Below are 21,017 nucleotides of genomic sequence, written 5' to 3' on the forward strand. Positions count from 1 at the left end.
AGAGAGAGAGAGAGAGAGAGAGAGAGAGAGAGAGAGCGAGAGACCATGAATACAGATTCCATCTAGACACCGTTGCACTAGAAACACAAAGAACTATACATACCTCAGCCTAAACATCAGCACCACAGGTCACTTCCACAAAGCAGGGAGACAACGGAAGGGCATTCTATGCAATCAAAAGGAACGTAAAATTCAACATACAAATTGGGAACTGGCTAAAAATACTTGAATCAGTTATAGAACCCATTGCCGTTTATGGTTGTGAGGTCTGGGGTCCGCTCACCAACCAATAATTCCTAAAATAGGACAAACACCAAATTGAGACTCTGCATGCAGAGTTCTGCAAAAATATCTTCTGTGTACAACGTAAAACACCAAATAATGCATGCAGAGCAAAATTAGGTAAATACTTGCTAATTATCAAAATCCAGAAAAGAGCCAATCATTTCTACAACCACCTAAAATGAAGCGATTCCCAAACCTTCCATAACAAAGCCATCACTTGCAGAGAGATGAACCTGGAGAAGAGTCCCTTAAGCAAGCTGGTCCCGGGGCTCTGTTCACAAACACAAACACACCCTACAGAGCCCCAGGACAGCAACACAATTAGACCAAACCAAATCATAGGAAAACAAGATAAATAGCATTCTAGCAAACTAGAATGCTATTTGGCCCTAAACAGAGAGTACACAGTGGCAATATACCTGACCACTGTGACTGACCCAAACTTAAGGAAAGCTTTGACTATGTACAGACTCAGTGAGCATAGCCTTGCTATTGTTAAAGGCTGCCGTAGGCAGGCCTGGCTCTCAAGAGAAGACAGGCTATGTGCCCATTGACCACAAAATGAGGTGGAAACTGAGCTGCACTTCCTAACCTCCTGCCAAATCTATGACCATATTAGAGACACATATTTCCCTCAGGTTACACAGATCCAAATAATTATAAATCCAACCAAATGTTGATAAACTCCCATATGGGTGAACTACCACAGTGTGTTGTCACAGCAGCAAGATTTGTTACCTGTTGCCACAAGAAAAGGTCAACCAGTGAAAAACAAACAACATTGTAAAAACAACCCATATTTACGTGTAATGATTATTGTACATTTTATTGTTTATTTAACTTATTTTACTATATATTTCACTTTCTTTAGCAATGACAACATATGTTTCCCATGTCAGTAAAGCCCTTGAATTGAATTGAGAGAGAGAGACATGTTGACTATGAATACGACAGGCTGTACTTCTGTTCAGGTCACGCTGACCTGAAGAAACACTCTAAGTTGGTAACTTCCACCTGAGCATTATGTGCGTAGGTGTGTGTGGGGGGTGGGGAACCCACCAAGAGTCTAATGTGTGGGGGTGGGGAACCCACCAAGAGTCTAATGTGTGGGGGTGGGGAACCCACCAAGAGTCTAATGTGTGGGGGTGGGGAACCCACCAAGAGTCTAATGTGTGGGGGTGGGGAACCCACCAAGAGTCTAATGTGTGGGGGTGGGGAACCCACCAAGAGTCTAATGCGTGGGGGTGGGGAACCCACCAAGAGTCTAATGTGTGGGGGGTGGGGAACCCACCAAGAGTCTAATGTGTGGGGGGTGGGGAACCCACCAAGAGTCTAATGTGTGGGGGTGAGAAACCCACCAAGAGTCTAATGTGTGAGGGGTGGGGAACCCACCAAGAGTCAAATGTGTGGGGGGTGGGAAACCCACCAAGAGTCTAATGTGTGGGGGTGGGGAACCCACCAAGAGTCTAATGTGTGGGGGGTGGGGAACCCACCAAGAGTCTAATGTGTAGGGGGTGGGGAACCCACCAAGAGTCAAATGTGTGGGGGTGGGGAACCCACCAAGAGTCTAATGTGTGGGGGTGGGAAACCCACCAACAGTCAAATGTGTGGGGGTGGGGAACCCACCAAGAGTCAAATGTGTGGGGGTGGGGAACCCACCAAGAGTTAAATGTGTGGGGGGTGGGGAACCCACCAAGAGTCAAATGTGTGGGGGTGGGGAACCCACCAAGAGTCTAATGTGTGGGGGTGGGGAACCCACCAAGAGTCTAATGTGTGGGGGTGGGGAACCCACCAAGAGTCTAATGTGTGGGGGTGGGGAACCCACCAAGAGTCTAATGTGTGGGGAGTGGGGAACCCACCAAGAGTCTAATGTGTGGGGGGTGGGGAACCCACCAAGAGTCTAATGTGTGGGGGTGGGGAACCCACCAAGAGTCTAATGTGTGGGGGTGGGGAACCCACAAGAGTCTAATGTATGCGGGTGGGGAACCAACCAAGAGTCTAATGTGTGGGGGTGGGGAACCTAATGTATGCTGTAAAAGGACAATTAGCAAAGAGAGATGGCAAGGGAGAGTGCAGGGAGAAGGCAGGGAGAAGATAGGGAGATGGCAAGGAGAAGGCATGGAGAAGACAGGGAGAAGGCAGGGAGAAGGCATGGAGAAGACAGGTAGATGGCAAGGGAGAGCGCAGGGAGAAGGCAGGTAGATGGCAAGGGAGAGTGCAGGTAGATGGCAAGGGAGAGTGCAGGGAGAAGATAGGGAGAAGGCAGGGAGAAGATAGGGAGAAGGCAGGGAGAAGGCATGGAGAAGACAGGGAGAAGGCAGGTAGATGGCAAGGGAGATGGCAGGGAGAAGGCATGGAGAAGACAGGGAGAAGGCAGGGAGAAGGCATGGAGAAGACAGGTAGATGGCAAGGGAGAGCGCAGGGAGAAGGCAGGTAGATGGCAAGGGAGAGTGCAGGTAGATGGCAAGGGAGAGTGCAGGGAGAAGATAGGGAGAAGGCAGGGAGAAGATAGGGAGAAGGCAGGGAGAAGGCATGGAGAAGACAGGGAGAAGGCAGGTAGATGGCAAGGGAGATGGCAGGGAGAAGGCATGGAGAAGACAGGGAGAAGGCAGGGAGAAGGCATGGAGAAGACAGGTAGATGGCAAGGGAGAGCGCAGGGAGAAGGCAGGTAGATGGCAAGGGAGAGTGCAGGTAGATGGCAAGGGAGAAGATAGGGAGAAGGCAGGGAGAAGATAGGGAGATGGCAAGGGAGAGTGCAGGGAGAAGATAGGTAGATGACAAGGGAGAGTGCAGGGAGAAGGCAGGGAGAAGACAGGTAGATGGCAAGGGAGATGGCAGGAAGATGACAAGGAAGATGACAAGTGTGACGGCAAGGGAGATGGCAGGAAGATGACAAGGAAGATGACAAGTGTGATGGCAAGGGAGATGGCAAGGGAGAAGGCAGGGAGAAGACATGTAGATGGCAAGGGAGATGGCAGGTAGATGGCAAGGGAGATGGCAGGGAGATAACAGGGAGAATACATGGAGAAGGCAGGGAGAAGGCAGGTAGATGGCAAGGGAGATGGCAGGGAGAAGGCAGGAGAAGACATGTAGATGGCAAGGGAGATGGCAGGGAGAAGGCACTGAGAAGACATGTAGATGACAAGGGAGATGGCAGGTAGATGGCAAGGGAGATGGCAGGGAGAAGGCAGGAGAAGACATGTAGATGGCAAGGGAGATGGCAAGGGAGATGGCAGGGAGAAGGCACTGAGAAGACATGTAGATGGCAGGGAGAAGACAGGTAGATGGCAAGGGAGAGTGTAGGGAGAAGATAGGGAGAAGGCAGGGAGAAGATAGGGAGAAGGCAGGGAGAAGATAGGGAGATGGCAGGGAGAAGGCAGGGAGAAGACAAGGGAGAGTGCAGGGAGAAGGCAGGTAGATGGCAAGGGAGAGTGCAGGGAGAAGATAGGTAGATGACAAGGGAGAGTGCAGGGAGAAGGCAGGGAGAAGACAGGTAGATGGCAAGGGAGATGGCAGGAAGATGACAAGGGAGATGGCAAGGGAGATGGCAAGGGAGATGGCAGGGAGAAGGCAGGGAGAAGACATGTAGATGGCAAGGGAGATGGCAAGGGAGATGGCAGGGAGAAGGCAGGGAGAAGACATGTAGATGGCAAGGGAGATGGCAGGTAGATGGCAAGGGAGATGGCAGGGAGATAACAGGGAGAATACATGGAGAAGGCAGGGAGAAGGCAGGTAGATGGCAAGGGAGATGGCAGGGAGAAGGCAGGAGAAGACATGTAGATGGCAAGGGAGATGGCAGGTAGATGGCAAGGGAGATGGCAGGGAGATGACAGGGAGAATACATGGAGAAGGCAGGGAGAAGGCAGGTAGATGGAAAGGGAGATTGCAGGGAGAAGGCAGGAGAAGACATGTAGATGGCAAGGGAGATGGCAGGGAGATGACAGGGAGAATACATGGAGAAGGCAGGGAGAAGGCAGGTAGATGGCAGGGAGAAGGCAGGTAGATGGCAAGGGAGATGGCAGGTAGATGGCAGGGAGAATACAGGGAGAATGCAGGTAGATGGCAGGGAGAAGGCAGGTAGATGGCAGGTAGATGGCAGGGAGATGGCAGGGAGGATACAGGGAGAATGCAGGTAGATGGCAGGTAGATGGCAGGGAGAAGGCAGGTAGATGGCAGGTAGATGGCAGGGAGATGGCAGGTAGATGGCAGGGAGAATACAGGGAGAAGGCAGGGAGATGGCAGGTAGATGGCAGGGAGATGGCAGGGAGAATACAGGGAGAATACAGGGAGATGGCAGGGAGAATACAGGGAGAATACAGGGAGAATGCAGGTAGATGGCAGGGAGGATACAGGGAGAATACAGGGAGATGGCAGGGAGAATACAGGGAGAATACAGGGAGAATGCAGGTAGATGGCAGGGAGATGGCAGGGAGATGGCAGGTAGATGGCAGGGAGAATACAGGGAGAATGCAGGTAGATGGCAGGGAGAAGGCAGGTAGATGGCAGGGAGATGGCAGGTAGATGGCAGGGAGAATGCAGGTAGATGGCAGGGAGAAGGCAGGTAGATGGCAGGGAGATGGCAGGGAGGATACAGGGAGAAGGCAGGTAGATGGCAGGGAGATGGCAGGGAGGATACAGGGAGAATGCAGGTAGATGGCAGGGAGATGGCAGGTAGAGGGAAGGGAGAATACAGGGAGAATGCAGGTAGATGGCAGGGAGAAGGCAGGTAGATGGCAGGGAGATGGCAGGGAGATGGCAGGTAGAGGGCAGGGAGAATACAGGGAGAATGCAGGTAGATGGCAGGGAGAAGGCAGGTAGATGGCAGGGAGATGGCAGGGAGATGGCAGGTAGAGGGCAGGGAGAATACAGGGAGAATGCAGGTAGATGGCAGGGAGAAGGCAGATAGATGGCAGGGAGATGGCAGGGAGATGGCAGGTAGAGGGCAGGGAGAATACAGGGAGAATGCAGGTAGATGGCAGGGAGAAGGCAGATAGATGGCAGGGAGATGGCAGGGAGATGGCAGGTAGAGGGAAGGGAGAATACAGGGAGAATGCATGTAGATGGCAGGGAGAAGGCAGGTAGATGGCAGGTAGATGGCAGGGAGTATACAGGGAGAAGGCAGGGAGAATACAGGGAGAAGGAAGGTAGATGGCAAGGGAGAGCGCAGGGAGAATACAGGGAGAAGGCAGGTAGATTGCAAGGGAGATGGCAGGTAGATGGCAGGTAGATGGCAGGGAGTATACAGGGAGAAGGCAGGGAGAATACAGGGAGAAGGAAGGTAGATGGCAAGGGAGAGCGCAGGGAGAAGGCAGGGAGAAGGCAGGTAGATGACAAGGGAGATGGCAGGTAGATGACAAGGGAGATGGCATGGAGAAGGCAGGGAGAAGGCAGGTAGATGGCAGGGAGAAGGCAGGTAGATGGCAGGGAGATGGCAGGTAGATGGCAGGGAGAATGCAGGTAGATGGCAGGGAGAAGGCAGGTAGATGGCAGGGAGATGGCAGGTAGATGGCAGGGAGAATGCAGGTAGATGGCAGGGAGAAGGCAGGTAGATGGCAGGGAGATGGCAGGGAGGATACAGGGAGAAGGCAGGTAGATGGCAGGGAGATGGCAGGGAGGATACTGGGAGAATGCAGGGAGATGGCAGGTAGAGGGAAGGGAGAATACAGGGAGAATGCAGGTAGATGGCAGGGAGAAGGCAGGTAGATGGCCGGTAGATCGCAAGGGAGATGGCAGGTAGAGGGCAGGGAGAATACAGGGAGAATGCAGGTAGATGGCAGGGAGAAGGCAGGTAGATGGCAGGGAGATGGCAGGTAGAGGGCAGGGAGAATGCAGGGAGAATGCAGGTAGATGGCAGGTAGAGGGCAGGGAGAATGCAGGGAGAATGCAGGTAGATGGCAGGGAGAAGGCAGGTAGATGGCAGGGAGATGGCAGGTAGAGGGCAGGGAGAATACAGGGAGAATGCAGGTAGATGGCAGGGAGAAGGCAGGTAGATGGCCGGTAGATCGCAAGGGAGATGGCAGGTAGAGGGCAGGGAGAATACAGGGAGAATGCAGGTAGATGGCAGGGAGAAGGCAGGTAGATGGCAGGGAGATGGCAGGGAGATGGCAGGTAGAGGGCAGGGAGAATACAGGGAGAATGCATGTAGATGGCAGGGAGAAGGCAGGTAGATGGCAGGTAGATGGCAGGGAGTATACAGGGAGAAGGCAGGGAGAATACAGGGAGAAGGAAGGTAGATGGCAAGGGAGAGCGCAGGGAGAAGGCAGGTAGATTGCAAGGGAGATGGCAGGTAGATGGCAAGGGAGATGGCAGGGAGTATACAGGGAGAAGGCAGGGAGAATACAGGGAGAAGGAAGGTAGATGGCAAGGGAGAGCGCAGGGAGAAGGCAGGGAGAAGGCAGGTAGATGACAAGGGAGATGGCAGGTAGATGACAAGGGAGATGGCATGGAGAAGGCAGGGAGAAGGCAGGTAGATGGCAAGGGAGATGGCAGGGAGTATACAGGGAGAAGGCAGGGAGAATACAGGGAGAAGGAAGGTAGATGGCAAGGGAGAGCGCAGGGAGAAGGATGGGAGAAGGCAGGTAGATGGCAAGGGAGATGGCATGACAACATATGTTTCCCATGTCAGTATAGCCCTTGAATTGAATTGAGAGAGAGAGACATGTTGACTATGAATATGACAGGCTGTACTTCTGTTCAGGTCACGCTGACCTGAAGAAACACTCTAAGTTGGTAACTTCCACCTGAGCATTATGTGCGTAGGTGTGTGTGGGGGGTTGGGAACCCACCAAGAGTCTAATGTGTTGGGGTGGGGAACCCACCAAGAGTCTAATGTGTTGGGGTGGGGAACCCACCAAGAGTCTAATGTGTTGGGGTGGGGAACCCACCAAGAGTCTAATGTGTGGGGGTGGGTAACCCACCAAGAGTCTAATGTGTGGGGGTGGGGAACCCACCAAGAGTCTAATGTGTGCGGTGGGGAACCTAATGTATGCTGTAAAAGGACAATTAGCAAAGAGAGATGGCAAGGGGGAGTGCAGGGAGAAGATAGTGAGATGGCAAGGAGAAGACAGGGAGAAGACAGGGAGAAGGCAGGGAGAAGACAGGGAGATGGCAGGGAGAAGATAGTGAGATGGCAAGGAGAAGACAGGGAGAAGACAGGGAGAAGGCAGGGAGAAGACAGGGAGATGGCAGGGAGAAGGCAGGTAGATAGCAGGTAGATGGCAAGGGAGAAGATTGGGGAGATGGCATGGGGAAGGCAGGGAGATGGCAAGGGAGATGGCAGGGAGAATACATGGAGAAGGCAGGGAGAAGGCAGGTAGATGGCAAGGGAGATGGCAGGTAGAATACAGGGAGAAGGCAGGGAGAAGGCAGGGAGAAGGAAGGTAGATGGCAAGGGAGATGGCATGACAACATATGTTTCCCATGTCAGTAAAGCCCTTGAATTGAATTGAGAGAGAGACATGTTGACTATGTATACGACAGGCTGTACTTCTGTCCAGGTCACGCTGACCTGAAGAAACACACTAAGTTGGTAACTTCCACCTGAGCATTATGTGCGTAGGTGTGTGTGGGGGGTGGGGAACCCACCAAGAGTCTAATGTGTGGGGGGTGGGAAACCCACCAAGAGTCAAATGTGTGGGGGTGGGGAACCCACCAAGAGTCAAATGTGTGGGGGTGGGGAACCCACCAAGAGTCAAATGTGTGGGGGTGGGGAACCCACCAAGAGTCTAATGTGTGGGGGTGGGGAACCCACCAGGAGTCTAATGTGTGGGGGGTGGGAAACCCACCAACAGTCAAATGTGTGGGGGTGGGGAACCCACCAAGAGTCAAATGTGTGGGGGTGGGGAACCCACCAAGAGTCTAATGTGTGGGGGTGGGGAACCCACCAAGAGTCTAATGTGTGGGGGTGGGGAACCTAATGTATGCTGTAAAAGGACAATTAGCAAAGAGAGATGGCAAGGGAGAGTGCAGGGAGAAGGCAGGGAGAAGATAGGGAGATGGCAAGGAGAAGGCATGGAGAAGATAGGGAGATGGCAAGGAGAAGGCATGGAGAAGATAGGGAGATGGCAAGGAGAAGACAGGGAGAGTGCAGGGAGAAGGCAAGGAGAAGGCAGGGAGAAGATAGGGAGAAGATAGGGAGCTGGCAGGGAGAAGATAGGGAGATGGCAAGGGAGAGTGCAGGGAGAAGGCAGGTAGAGTGCAGGGAGAAGGCAGGGAGAAGAAATGGAGAAGGCAGGTAGATGGCAAGGGAGATGGCATGACAACATATGTTTCCCATGTCAGTAAAGCCCTTGAATTGAATTGAGAGAGAGAGACATGTTGACTATGAATACGACAGGCTGTACTTCTGTTCAGGTCACGCTGACCTGAAGAAACACTCTAAGTTGGTAACTTCCACCTGAGCATTATGTGCGTAGGTGTGTGTGGGGGGTTGGGAACCCACCAAGAGTCTAATGTGTTGGGGTGGGGAACCCACCAAGAGTCTAATGTGTTGGGGTGGGGAACCCACCAAGAGTCTAATGTGTGGGGGTGGGTAACCCACCAAGAGTCTAATGTGTGGGGGTGGGGAACCCACCAAGAGTCTAATGTGTGGGGTAGGGAACCTAATGTATGCTGTAAAAGGACAATTAGCAAAGAGAGATGGCAAGGGAGAGTGCAGGGAGAAGGCAGGGAGAAGATAGTGAGATGGCAAGGAGAAGACAGGGAGAAGGCAGGGAGAAGATAGTGAGATGGCAGGGAGATGGCAGGTAGATAGCAGGTAGATGGCAAGGGAGAAGATTGGGGAGATGGCATGGGGAAGGCAGGGAGATGGCAAGGGAGATGGCAGGGAGAATACATGGAGAAGGCAGGGAGAAGGCAAGGGAGATGGCAAGGGAGATGAAAGGGAGATGGCATGGAGAAGGCAGGGAGAAGACAGGGAGAAGACAGGTAGATGGCAAGGGAGAGTGCAGGGAGAATATAGGTAGATGGCAAGGGAGAGTGCAGGGAGAATACATGGAGAAGACAGGTAGAGGGCAAGGGAGAGCACAGGAGATGGCAGGTAGATGGCAGGGGAGATGGCAGGGGAGATGGCATGGGGAAGGCAGGGAGAAGATAGGGAGATGGCAGGGAGAAGACAGGGAGAATACATGGAGAAGGCAGGTAGAGGGCAAGGGAGAGGGCAGGGAGAAGGCAGGTATATGGCATGGGAGAGTGCAGGGAGAATACATGGAGAAGACAGGTAGAGGGCAAGGGAGAGCACAGGAGATGGCAGGTAGATGGCAGGGGAGATGGCAGGGGAGATGGCATGGGGAAGGCAGGGAGAAGATAGGGAGATGGCAGGGAGAAGACAGGGAGAATACATGGAGAAGGCAGGTAGAGGGCAAGGGAGAGGGCAGGGAGAAGGCAGGGAGAATACATGGAGAAGGCAGACATTTACAGAGAGGACACATCCCCCATCACACAGACCTTTACAAAGACGCACATCCCCCATCACACTGACCACTACAGAGTGGACACATCCTCCCATCACACTGACCTTTACAGAGAGGACACATCCTCCCATCACACAGACCTCTATAGAGAGAACACATCCCCCATCACACTGACCACTACAGAGAGGACACATCCTCCCATCACACAGAACTTTACAGAGCGGACACATCCTCCCATCACACAGACCTTTACAGAGAGGACACATCCTCCCATCACACAGACCTTTACAGAGAGGACACATCCTCCCATCACACAGAACTTTACAGAGAGGACACATCCTCCCATCACACAGACCTTTACAGAGAGGACACATCCTCCCATCACACAGACCTCTATAGAGAGGACACATCCCCCATCACACTGACCACTACAGAGAGGACACATCCTCCCATCACACTGACCTTTACAGAGAGGACACATCCTCCCATCACACAGACCTTTACAGAGAGGACACATCCTCCCATCACACAGACCTCTATAGAGAGGACACATCCCCCATCACACTGACCACTACAGAGAGAACACATCCCCCATCACACTGACCACTACAGAGAGGACACATCCTCCCATCACACAGAACTTTACAGAGAGGACACATCCTCCCATCACACTGACCTTTACAGAGAGGACACATCCTCCCATCACACAGACCTCTATAGAGAGGACACATCCCCCATCACACTGACCACTACAGAGAGAACACATCCCCCATCCCACTGACCACTACAGAGAGGACACATCCTCCCATCACACAGAACTTTACAGAGAGGACACATCCTCCCATCACACTGACCTTTACAGAGAGGACACATCCTCCCATCACACTGACCACTACAGAGAGGACACATCCCCCATCACACTGACCACTACAGAGAGGACACATCCTCCCATCACACTGACCACTACAGAGAGGACACATCCCCCATCACACTGACCACTACAGAGAGGACACATCCTCCCATCACACAGACCTTTACAGAGAGGACACATCCTCCCATCACACAGACCTTTACAGAGAGGACACATCCCCCATCACACAGAACTTTACAGAGAGGACACATCCCCCATCACACTGACCACTACAGAGAGGACACATCCTCCCATCACACAGACCTTTACAGAGAGGACACATCCCCCATCACACTGACCACTACAGAGAGGACACATCCTCCCATCACACAGAACTTTACAGAGAGGACACATCCCCCATCACACTGACCACTACAGAGAGGACACATCCTCCCATCACACAGACCTTTACAGAGAGGACACATCCTCCCATCACACAGACCTTTACAGAGAGGACACATTCTCCCATCACACAGACTTCCATCACACAGTGACCCACCACACTCACAGGCCTGGTTCCATTTCAGCCCATAGCCCATTCACCTAGCCCCTACCTCTTCAGTCTTCACAGATCTGAAAAGATTGGATAAGTGGGAGAAGCTTCTCAAACCTAATTGAAAGTCAAGATTGAGGCACCCACATCCTTTTACACCTTTTGGATTCCTTCAGATCTGCAAACTATGGGGAAAGGGCTGTCGGGACTGAAACGGAACCTGACAATAGAGGCCAAAACAAATCCATTATGAATCAGTGCCATGTCTGTCCTCCCTCTTCAAGTTCTACAGGAGCAGCAGGCACGGTATGGTGGTACCTACCTGGTGAGGAAGCTGTTGAAGGGCAGGCGTACAGGGTAGCCATAGCGGATCATCCGGACCATCTCCAGCACCCCGACGTACTGCAGCTGGGTAGACACGTAGCAACTGTCAAAGCTGTCCGCCATGTCACTGCTGTTGGGACGTACACACTCCACAAAGTGAGGGGTGCACGCCTGTAGCTTACTGATCACCTCTGACAGAGCGTTCTGAAAGGGGGAGGGGGGGATATTGTTTCATGTTGAAGTTCATGTTCCTTATGCACATGGAAATGGAGTTGAACCTTTTCCTCAGTCCTAGCCCTTATCACTTTCAAACATGTGAAAGCAATGGCATTGGTATCAGCTTCAATATGGTTAGTTCCTCAACCATTTGATGCCATACTGTATAGTCTATAGAGATCTGTAGGCCTGGCAAGTACTGTGTCTACAGTAGAGCTCTTAGTACTGAACTGAACACATAACTTCTCCACACAGAGGAAGGTGTGTGTGTGTGTGTGTGTGTGTGTGTGTGTGTGTGTGTGTGTGTGTGTGTGTGTGTGTGTGTGTGTGTGTGTGTGTGTGAAGGTGGGGGGGGGGGTGTGTCATGGTCGGGGTTCCCTCAGTGTGGTCAGCGGTCGCCAAGACAACAGTGAGTGAGGAGTGATGTCATGGAGTATGTGTGTGATGAAGTAGTCTGATTGCTTAGGGTGTGTTGCCTCTGTAGGGACCAGCAACACAAAGGCCTCTTTACCCTGACTAAGGCTGGGTGAGTGTGTTTCTCAGACACTAAATACACCGGCGCCACTCGAACACGCCACACACACATTTCTGTTTCTTACCACTCCTTAATTACATCGCTCTGTACTGTACGTGTGTATTAGTAGGCTACTGTACTGCTAGCCATAATGTCAGACGCACGCACACATGCACGCTCACACACACACACACACACACACACACAGATCCCGTTGTTCATTGTTCATTCATACATTCAGAGGGCTTTATGCTTGACTGGGTACAGCGTGATTCTTCATCCCACACTCTCATTCTCTCTTCTCTCTCTCTCCCGCCCTCCTTCTCTCCCCTCTCTCTCTTTTCCCCTCCCTCTTTCCCTCTCTCCCTCTCCCCTCTCCTTCTCTCCTGTCTCTCTCCTTCTCTCTCCTTCTCTCTCCTTCTCTCCTGTCTCTCTCCCTCTCTCTCTCTCTCTCTCTCTCACTCTCCCTCTCCTTCTCTCCTCTCTCTCTCCTTCTCTCCATTCACTGTTAGACCACAGTTCTGGTCTGCTGGCACCACACTGCTCTCATTCAAGGGATCCATCTAAATGAATGTTGTTTCACATGGATCATCTACAGATTACTACCACATTTTATAGACGTCTTTTGTCATTTGTTGTGGTTCAGAGATCAGGGGTCGCATCCAAAATGGCCCCCTATTCCCTATACCTTTGACCAGAGGAAAGCACTCTATGCAGACAGGGTCATGGTCAGCTAGAGAGGTAGAATGACATTATTGTTTAGGTTGAGGTGAGTGGATCCCTACTGGAGAAAGTGTTTGTGTTAGGGTTGAGGTTTGGTCCAGTGCTACTGCTTACCCTCAGCTGCACAGCGACCGTAACTGGACCACACCTCTCCAGCCTCTGCAGGAAAGAGGTCGCTCCCTGCTTTTTCAAGAGCTGAGAGAGAGAAAGAGGTGAAGGGGAAGAGAGAGAGAGAGAGAGAGAGAGAGAGAGAGAGAGAGGAGCTGTATATATATAATATGACATTTGTAATGTCTTTATTGTTTTGAAACTTCTGTATGTGTAATGTTTACTGTTATTTTTTATTGATTATTTCACTTTATATATTCACTTTATATATTATCTACCTCACTTGCTTTGGCAATGGTAACACATGTTTCCCATGCCAATAAAGCCCTTGAATTGAATTGAGAGAGAGAGAGAGAGAGAGAGAGAGAGAGAGAGAGAGAGAGAGAGAGACAGAGAGACAGAGAGAGAGAGAGAGATCTAGTAGAGGTTATGAAGTCATCCTGCGGGAAGTTTTCTGGCATCATTGTAAGAACAGGATATTTTCTAACAGAGGGGTGATTGGTTTGTGTACCCTTAAAACGGCATGACGACATGGATATGGTACTCTCTTACCACATGTGTGTGTGTGTGTGTGTGTGTCAAAGCACACACTCCCTGCTTTTCCATCGATCCTCTGCTCCCGCCTGCTACTTATCCAATCGCAACCCCCAGGTTCCAACAGAGTGTGTCAAAGACATGGACATATCCTGCTTTCAACATTGGCCATCCCCAACTCCCCTCACCACCAATCACCATAAAGGGGAAGCACAATTTGGAGTTTTTTGATGAGTGATGGTTTTAGCTGTTAGTAATTTCTATTGACCGTGAAGTCAAAATGTATCACGCTGACTAGCACACCAAGCAGTGAACCGACACACTGATTAGCGGTACTTTACTGAGGTCTTATTGATTTTACCAGGAAAAGTTCCATTGATGAGTAGTAAATAAATACCTGAGTGGCTGTTTGGAGAGGTTGGGGTGTAGGTATGACTCATGAGTCATTAGGACCTTCACTGGCTTGTCTACTGCACCTTATCAGAACAGATGTCTATGTATGGTATGTCATATCGTAAATGGGTATGTCACTTAGTCCTCCATACCTTGGTGAGGGTATGCGGTATGCTATGCTACACACTACATGTCATATGGTATAGTAACCATTGTCTAGTACCTTGGTGAGGGTATGCGGTATGCTATGCTACACACTACATGTCATATGGTATAGTAACCATTGTCTAGTACCTTGGTGAGGGTATGCGGTATGCTATGCTACACACTACATGTCATATGGTATAGTAACCATTGTCTAGTACCTTGGTGAGGGTATGCGGTATGCTATGCTACACACTACATGTCATATGGTATAGTAACCATTGTCTAGTACCTTGGTGAGGGTATGCGGTATGCTATGCTACACACTACATGTCATATGGTATAGTAATGTCTAGTACCTTGGTGAGGGTATGCGGTATGCTATGCTACACACTACATGTCATATGGTATAGTAATGTCTAGTACCTTGGTGAGGGTATGCGGTATGCTATGCTACACACTACATGTCATATGGTATAGTAATGTCTAGTACCTTGGTGAGGGTATGCGGTATGCGGTATGCTATGCTACACACTACATGTCATATGGTATAGTAACCATTGTCTAGTACCTTGGTGAGGGTATGCGGTATGCTATACTACACACTACATGTCATATGGTATAGTAATGTCTAGTACCTTGGTGAGGGTATGCTGTATGCTATGCTACACACTACATGTCATATGGTATAGTAATGTCTAGTACCTTGGTGAGGGTATGCGGTATGCTATGCTACACACTACATGTCATATGGTATAGTAATGTCTAGTACCTTGGTGAGGGTATGCTGTATGCTATGCTACACACTACATGTCATATGGTATAGTAATGTCTAGTACCTTGGTGAGGGTATGCGGTATGCTATACTACACACTACATGTCATATGGTATAGTAATGTCTAGTACCTTGGTGAGGGTATGCGGTATGCTATGCTACACACTACATGTCATATGGTATAGTAATGTCTAGTACCTTGGTGAGGGTATGCTGTATGCTATGCTACACACTACATGTCATATGGTATAGTAATGTCTAGTACCTTGGTGAGGGTATGCGGTATGCTATACTACACACTACATGTCATATGGTATAGTAATGTCTAGTACCTTGGTGAGGGTATGCGGTATGCTATGCTACACACTACATGTCATATGGTATAGTAATGTCTAGTACCTTGGTGAGGGTATGCTATGCTACACACTACATGTCATATGGTATAGTAATGTCTAGTACCTTGGTGAGGGTATGCGGTATGCTATGCTACACACTACATGTCATATGGTATAGTAATGTCTAGTACCTTGGTGAGGGTATGCGGTATGCTATACTACACACTACATGTCATATGGTATAGTAATGTCTAGTACCTTGGTGAGGGTATGCGGTATGCTATGCTACACACTACATGTCATATGGTATAGTAATGTCTAGTACCTTGGTGAGGGTATGCGGTATGCTATACTACACACTACATGTCATATGGTATAGTAATGTCTAGTACCTTGGTGAGGGTATGCGGTATGCTATGCTACACACTACATGTCATATGGTATAGTAATGTCTAGTACCTTGGTGAGGGTATGCGGTATGCTATACTACACACTACATGTCATATGGTATAGTAATGTCTAGTACCTTGGTGAGGGTATGCGGTATGCTATACTACACACTACATGTCATATGGTATAGTAATGTCTAGTACCTTGGTGAGGGTATGCGGTATGCTATACTACACACTACATGTCATATGGTATAGTAATGTCTAGTACCTTGGTGAGGGTATGCGGTATGCTATGCTACACACTACATGTCATATGGTATAGTAATGTCTAGTACCTTGGTGAGGGTATGCGGTATGCTATACTACACACTACATGTCATATGGTATAGTAAAGTCTAGTACCTTGGTGAGGTATGCGGTATGCTATGCTACACACTACATGTCATATGGTATAGTAATGTCTAGTACCTTGGTGAGGGTATGCGGTATGCTATACTACACACTACATGTCATATGGTATTGTAATGTCTAGTACCTTGGTGAGGGTATGCGGTATGCTATGCTACACACTACATGTCATATGGTATAGTAATGTCTAGTACCTTGGTGAGGTATGCTATACTACACACTACATGTCATATGGTATAGTAATGTCTAGTACCTTGGTGAGGGTATGCGGTATATGCTACACACTACACACTACATGTCATATGGTATAGTAAAGTCTAGTACCTTGGTGAGGTATGCGGTATGCTATGCTACACACTACATGTCATATGGTATAGTAATGTCTAGTACCTTGGTGAGGGTATGCGGTATGCTATGCTACACACTACACACTACATGTCATATGGTATAGTAAAGTCTAGTACCTTGGTGAGGTATGCGGTATGCTATGCTACACACTACATGTCATATGGTATAGTAATGTCTAGTACCTTGGTGAGGGTATGCGGTATGCTATGCTACACACTACACACTACATGTCATATGGTATAGTAAAGTCTAGTACCTTGGTGAGGTATGCGGTATGCTATGCTACACACTACATGTCATATGGTATAGTAATGTCTAGTACCTTGGTGAGGGTATGCGGTATGCTATGCTACACACTACATGTCATATGGTATAGTAATGTCTAGTACCTTGGTGAGGGTATGCGGTATGCTATGCTACACACTACATGTCATATGGTATAGTAATGTCTAGTACCTTGGTGAGGGTATGCGGTATGCTATACTACACACTACATGTCATATGGTATAGTAATGTCTAGTACCTTGGTGAGGGTATGCGGTATGCTATGCTACACACTACACACTACATGTCATATGGTATAGTAAAGTCTAGTACCTTGGTGAGGTATGCGGTATGCTATGCTACACACTACATGTCATATGGTATAGTAATGTCTAGTACCTTGGTGAGGGTATGCGGTATGCTATACTACACACTACATGTCATATGGTATAGTAATGTCTAGTACCTTGGTGAGGGTATGCGGTATGCTATGCTACACACTACACACTACATGTCATATGGTATAGTAAAGTCTAGTACCTTGGTGAGGTATGCGGTATGCTATGCTACACACTACATGTCATATGGTATAGTAATGTCTAGTACCTTGGTGAGGGTATGCGGTATGCTATGCTACACACTACATGTCATATGGTATAGTAATGTCTAGTACCTTGGTGAGGGTATGCGGTATGCTATGCTACACACTACATGTCATATGGTATAGTAATGTCTAGTACCTTGGTGAGGGTATGCGGTATGCTATACTACACACTACATGTCATATGGTATAGTAATGTCTAGTACCTTGGTGAGGGTATGCGGTATGCTATGCTACACACTACACACTACATGTCATATGGTATAGTAAAGTCTAGTACCTTGGTGAGGTATGCGGTATGCTATGCTACACACTACATGTCATATGGTATAGTAATGTCTAGTACCTTGGTGAGGGTATGCGGTATGCTATACTACACACTACATGTCATATGGTATAGTAATGTCTAGTACCTTGGTGAGGGTATGCGGTATGCTATGCTACACACTACACACTACATGTCATATGGTATAGTAAAGTCTAGTACCTTGGTGAGGTATGCGGTATGCTATGCTACACACTACATGTCATATGGTATAGTAATGTCTAGTACCTTGGTGAGGGTATGCGGTATGCTATGCTACACACTACATGTCATATGGTATAGTAAAGTCTAGTACCTTGGTGAGGGTATGCGGTATGCTATGCTACACACTACATGTCATATGGTATAGTAATGTCTAGTACCTTGGTGAGGGTATGCGGTATGCTATGCTACACACTACATGTCATATGGTATAGTAACCATTGTCTAGTACCTTGGTGAGGGTATGCGGTATGCTATACTACACACTACATGTCATATGGTATAGTAATGTCTAGTACCTTGGTGAGGGTATGCGGTATGCTATGCTACACACTACATGTCATATGGTATAGTAACCATTGTCTAGTACCTTGGTGAGGGTATGCTATACTACACACTACATGTCATATGGTATAGTAATGTCTAGTACCTTGGTGAGGTCCAGGTACCTCTGGGGCTTGTGGCCTGCGGGGGAGAGGCTGGAGGGGGATGACATCCTGTGAAGGAGCAGGGCTGCTTTGGACCCTCTCAGAGCCATTCTGGCCTGGCCCGGTACCAGAGACCCAGTCTGGGTCAGCTTGGACTGGAACAACTGCTGCACCAACACACTCTCACTGGCTGTTAGCGGATCACACAGAGAGAGAGGGGAGGGGATGGGGATTGGATGGGGAGTGGATGGGGAGTGGATGGGGAGGGGAGGGGAGAGGAGGGGAAAGGGGGTGGAAGAAAATCGGAGGGAGAGGATTGGAGGAGAGGAGCAGTGGGAGCAGGATAGGAGAAAGGAAGCAGACCGGAGACATGAGGAGATTAAAAGGAGATGGATGATTGGAAGAAAGGAGGGAGGGAAAAAGAGGAGGAGTGAGGGAGGGATTGGAGAAACATAATAGGCATGTAAACAATCATCTCCATAAGAGAGTAGGCTGAGCATGCTGCCACAGAACACGTGGAGCAGCCCTCAACAACAAAGAGCTCTGTGAGACAGGCATGTGTGTGTGGGAGAGAGAGAGAAATCTTGAAAGGAATTTCCTAGCACGGTTGTAGGGTGTAATGACAGTGGCTTCCCGAGGTAATTGTCTATTAATTTATGCAATCATCAACAACACTACCACCTGACGACAGAGGTCCACAGACCACATCCATAACCGCCAGCACCGCTGTCTCATTTCACCTTTACCCTTTGACCTTTATGTGTGTGTACATTCAGCAAAATATGCACAAAGGAACAAAAGAGACAGGGAGAGGAGGCGGACATAGACAGGGAAAGAGACAGGGAGAGGAGACAGGGAGAGGAGACGGACATAGACAGGGAGAGAGGACAGGGAGAGGAGACAGGGAGATAGACAGGGAGAGGAGACAGGGAAAGAGACAGGGAAAGAGACAGGGAGAGGAGACAGGGAAAGAGACAGGGAAAGAGACAGGGAGAGGAGACAGCGAGAGGAGACAGCGAGAGGCGAGAGGAGACAGGGAGAGGAGACAGCGAGAGGAGACAGCGAGAGGAGACAGCGAGAGGAGACAGCGAGAGGAGACAGGGAAAGAGACAGGGAGAGGAGACGGACATAGACAGGGAGAGGAGACGGACATAGACAGGGAGAGAGACAGTGAGAGAGACAGGGAGAGGAGACAGGGAGAGGAGACAGCAAGAGGAGACAGGGAAAGAGACAGGGAGAGGAGACAGGGAAAGAGACAGGGAGAGGGACAGGGAGAGGAGTCATGGATAGGAGAAAGGGAGAGGAGACAGGGAGAGGAGACAGGGAGAGGAGACAGGGAGAGGAGACAGGGAGAGGAGATGGGGAAAGAGGCAGGGATATGAGACAGGGAGATAGACAGGGAGAGGAGACAGGGAAAGAGACAGGGAGAGGAGACAGGGACAGAGACAGGGAGAGGAGACGGGCATAGACAAGGAAAGAGACAGGGAGAGGAGACAGGGAAAGAGACAGGGAGATGAGACAGGGAGAGTAGACAGGGAGAGGAGACAGGGAAGGAGACAGGGAGAGGAGACAGAGAGAGGAGACCAGGAGAGGAGACCGGGAGAGGAGACCGGGAGAGGAGACATGGAGAGGAGACATGGAGAGGAGACATGGAGAGGAGACGGACATAGACAAGGAATGAGACAGGGAGAGGAGACATGGAGAGGAGACAGGGAAAGAGACAGGGAGAAAGACTATGAGATAGACAGGGTTAGAGACAGTGAGAGTAGAAAGGGAGAGGAGACAGAGAGAAGGACAAAGAGATAGACAAGGAGAATATACAGGGAGAGGAGTCAGGGATAGGAGACAGGGAGATAGACAGGGAGAGGAGACAGGGAAAGAGACAGGGAGAGGAGACAGAGAGAAGGACAAGGAGATAGTAAAGGAGAAGATACAGGGAGAGGATAGGGATGGGAGACAGGGAAAGAGACAGGGAGAGGAGACAGGGAAAGAGACAGGGAGAGGAGACAGGGAAAGAGACAGGGAGAGGAGACAGGGAAAGAGACAGGGAGAGGAGATGGAGAGAAGGACAAGGAGATAGACAAGGAGAAGATACAGGGAGAGGATAGGGATAGGAGACAGGGAAAGAGACAGGGAGAGGAGACAGGGAAAGAGACAGGGAGAGGAGACAGGGAGAGGAGACAGGGAGAGGAGACAGGGAGAGGAGACAGGGAGAGGAGTCAGGGAGAGGGGACAGGAAGAGGGGACATGAAGAGGAGACAGGGAGAGAGACAGGGAGAGGGGACGGGAAGAGGAGACAGGGAGAGGAGACAGGGAGAGGAGACAGTGGGAGGTGACAGGGAGAGGAGACAGGGAGAGGAGACAGGGGGAGGAGTCAGGGAGATAGACAGGGAGAGGAGACAGGGATAGGAGACAGAGAAAGAGACAGGGAGAGGAGACAGGGAGAGGAGACAGGGAGAGGAGACAGGGAGAGGAGACAGGGAGAGGAGACAGGGAGAGGAGACAGGGGGAGGAGACAGGGGGAGGAGACAGGGAGAGGAGACAGGGAGAGGAGACAGGGAGAGAGACAGGGGGAGGAGACAGGGGGAGGAGACAGGGAGAGGAGACAGGGAGAGGAGACAGGGAGAGGAGTCAGGGAGAGGGGACAGAGAAAAGGACAAGGAGATAGACAAGGAGAAGATACAGGGAGAGGAGTCAGGGATAGGAGACAGGGAAAGAGACAGGGAGAGGAGACGGAGAGAAGGACAAGGAGATAGACAAGGAGAAGATACAGGGAGAGGAGTCAGGGATAGGAGACAGGGAAAGAGACAGGGTTAGGAGACAGGGAGAGGAGACAGGGAGAGGGGACAGGAAGAGGAGACAGGGAGAGGAGACAGGGAGAGGAGA

General features: G+C 50.0%; 1 protein-coding gene across 1 annotated transcript in view; it reads right to left on the bottom strand.

The window, feature by feature from the left end:
- The window catches only part of LOC135519092 (unconventional myosin-XVI-like), a 290,319-nt gene that overhangs the window by 75,967 nt on the left and 193,335 nt on the right, over positions 1-21,017 (bottom strand). Inside the window, 3 exon segments of the mRNA XM_064944150.1 lie at positions 11,421-11,626; positions 12,990-13,070; positions 18,134-18,321. Coding sequence (XP_064800222.1) covers positions 11,421-11,626; positions 12,990-13,070; positions 18,134-18,321 — 475 coding nt within the window.

This window comes from Oncorhynchus masou, chromosome 29 (genome assembly GCF_036934945.1).
Source record: "Oncorhynchus masou masou isolate Uvic2021 chromosome 29, UVic_Omas_1.1, whole genome shotgun sequence".
In the NCBI taxonomy this organism is placed as follows: Eukaryota; Metazoa; Chordata; class Actinopteri; order Salmoniformes; family Salmonidae; genus Oncorhynchus; species Oncorhynchus masou.